At 52.7% G+C, this 3,086-nt stretch overlaps 1 protein-coding gene across 1 annotated transcript in view; it reads right to left on the reverse strand.

Annotated features, from left to right (window-relative positions):
- Positions 1 to 1,331, reverse strand: part of LOC105571198 — a 1,966-nt gene extending 635 nt beyond the window's left edge. The window contains exon 1 of the mRNA XM_012028670.1: positions 1 to 1,331. Coding sequence (XP_011884060.1) covers positions 1 to 1,311 — 1,311 coding nt within the window. The 5' untranslated portion in view covers positions 1,312 to 1,331.
- Positions 1,332 to 3,086: the final 1,755 nt, after the last annotated feature.

Genomic DNA, 3,086 nt, shown 5'->3' on the forward strand with positions numbered 1-3,086 from the left:
TGATAGGTCATTGGCCGTCACTGCGTCCGCTAGTTTCTTTGGGCATTTATTTATGAGCTCTTGGCATCTGGCGAAGGCAAAGCGTCTTCTTTCTGTTCTGTTTGGAGGCCGCGCTTTCGATTTCCTCCTATTAATTTCCCTTGGCTGTTTACTCTCGCATTTTTGGTCATTCAATTCCTTTGCTAGATCATCGCACAGTCGCTCAACTTCTTTATTTACGCTATCTTTGTTCGCTAGGGCCACTAGTATTGCGGTCATGGCTGTCCACCTGCTTGGTACTGTTTGTTCCTTATTTATCATTTCCTTTATTAAATCCTTCCAAACGGACGAGGTGGTTTCCGGCTCGTCTATTGCTTCATGTCTTTGGGTCTCTGTATCGTGTTGCGCCGGGAGAGCGTGTATTGCCTCTGTCTCAGCATTTTCGCCTTCAGAGTTTTCATTCTCTGCGTGTTCATTTATTGGTGACCGGGGAGGAGCCCGTCGGACTTTCCGACGTCTTGCGTCGCTTATCTGTTTATTTGTCTTATCGGGGAAGAACTCCATTAGTTTTATGTTTATGTTCTTCGATTCCCGAAATTCGGCACTCAGTTGTTCGAGTCTTTCGAGCTCCTCCTCTGTCCAAACTGTTAGTTTCCTACCTGCCCTCTCGGTAGGTTTTTCAGCCAATTCCGCTCGTTTGGCGTTTCGGCTTTTGGGATGAGCGTGCCGCTCGTGCTGAGACAGTCCCGACGCTGTATCGAATGTTCTTGGGCATTCCAGGCATTTGTGTGCCCTCTGCGTATTATCTATTTCCCCTTTACACTTGGGGATGTGGCATCGCCACGCATGTATTTTTGGAAGGATTTTATGGCAACTTTCACACATCCATCTTACCGAAATAGTTGGATGTTCTTTGGAAATGTGGTCATTTAGCTGTTTTGCACCCAAACAGTCGATATTTTGGCCACTTTCCAAGCATACTGGACAACTCATGACCGCATTAATCTCTCCTTGGATGGTCAAGGGCTCGGTATCCCTAATGGGTACCGGGTCCCACATGTGTTCAGGTGACTCCCTTAGGACTTGAGAGCCACCTGCACTCCTCGCTTCACATCCCCTTTCGGCAGTGTGAGTCTCGCCCGAAGTGGAGGCTAAGACTTGGTCAGGCCGGTCCCATCGCTTTCTTTGTGACGGCGTCCGTAGGACCCGCTTTGCGCAGACGCCGGCATCGCCTCTTCGCGCTTTCGCCACATAGGCAGCGGAGTTGATCTCGCCAGAAGCGGGAACAAGATCACCCGCCTCCGAGGCTTTATTATTATTTGTATCTGTCATATTTGTTTATGCTCCTTCGAACAACGTCGTGTTGAGCTTCACGACGATGTAGCACTTCTGGGCTGCTATCACCCCCGTGTTTCATGGTAGTCGAGGGACCCGGTTCTGCTTTCTGCCAAGAGGCTGCTTAGCTATTTATTTGGCTCGTTTATTTGTATTCACAGCGAACGTCTTTTGGATGTTGATTGAGCGGCGATGTTACTGTTCGTTTTGAGGCTTCGCCTTAGAGGTTCCTATTTTCGCTTTCCTCTCGGCCTTTGCGGCCTATTTGTTATCCCTGATTTAACCCGCTTTGTCACGGGCGCCGATACTCCGTTAGCCCTCTCCGGTGTGGCTCTATCACCGGAAGAGGTTTCCAGCGGGACCTACGAGGAGGTGGAGTCGACTTGGCTATTGAGAGGCTATGTATTCGCTTCAATGCCAAGTAACCATGACTCTCGTTGCTTTCCGGGTGTTTGGGAAGCCAACCGCCCCCGACCCAACTCGCCAAGCACTTGCATGACGCGGTTTTCAGGCCGCATGGATCCACGAATCCACACAACGGTACCCAGCCCGGCGCACTGGACTTCGTAAAGCCAGGACACCTGACATACCTTCGCTGCAAGGGCACCTCCTCAGGATGGCATATGTCTAAACTTTCAGCCTCCTTCGGGTCAGCTTGCAGTATAGACGCGAACGCCTAGAGTGTGAGCTCAGAGTGGGTCTGGGAGCCCGTGGTCCCAAGTCCACCCCTGCCCCGACTGAGCCGTTGGTCTGTTGTGCGCTGCCCGGGACAATCCCAGGCACAATGCTTGGTTCGTCAAATCAGTGGCGGACGGCAGGGAGAAAGTTAACAGCCTGTTCCCTTAAGAGAGTCATAGTTACTCCCGCCGTTTACCCGCGCTTGCTTGAATTTCTTCACGTTGATATTCAGAGCACTGGGCAGAAATCACATTGCGTCAACACCCGCGAGGGCCATCGCAATGCTTTGTTTTAATTAGACAGTCGGATTCCCCTAGTCCGTGCCAGTTTTGAGCTGAGCGTTTGATGGCGGCCGAAGAGGACGACCGCGACAGCTCGCGCCGCCGCTGAAGCCTCGCAGCAAGGAAGATCCGCGGGAGGCCAAGACACGGGACCGAGCTCGGATCCCGGTACCGGCTCGAGAACGCCGAGCGTTCACCTCGCCCAGGCCCGGCACATCAGCCAGACCCGCTTCCCGACCAAGCCCGACACGCCCCGCTCCTCAGAGCCAATCCTTATTCCGAAGTTACGGATCCAATTTGCCGACTTCCCTTACCTACATTAGTCTATCGACTAGAGGCTCTTTACCTTGGAGACCTGCTGCGGATATGGGTACGAACCGGCGCGACACCTCCACGTGGCCCTCTCCTGGATTTTCAAGGTCCGAGGGGAAGATCCGGACACCGCCGCAACTGCGGTGCTCTTCGCGTTCCAAACCCTATCTCCTTGCTAGAGGTTTCAGGGAACTCGAACGCTTATACAGAAAAGAAAACTCTTCCCGGATCTCCCGACGGCGTCTCCAGGTCATTTTGGGTTACCCCGACGAACACTCTTACGAGGGCCCGAATTGTATGCGGTTCCGCTGCGCAGCGTGGTAACTGCTCTACCGAGTACAACACCTCGCCAGGTACCTAATCGTCTACAGACGATTCCGAGTCTCGACATCGAACTCGCGAAACTCATGTTCGACCGATAGACGCCGTGCCGTCGCACAGTGGGACGAGAAGTTCATTTTGTGATTAAAATTCGAGCCGTGCGCCAATTCTTAACGGATC

This window comes from Vollenhovia emeryi, unplaced genomic scaffold (genome assembly GCF_000949405.1).
Source record: "Vollenhovia emeryi isolate VEMERY1.0 unplaced genomic scaffold, V.emery_V1.0 DF941044.1, whole genome shotgun sequence".
NCBI lineage: Eukaryota > Metazoa > Arthropoda > Insecta > Hymenoptera > Formicidae > Vollenhovia > Vollenhovia emeryi.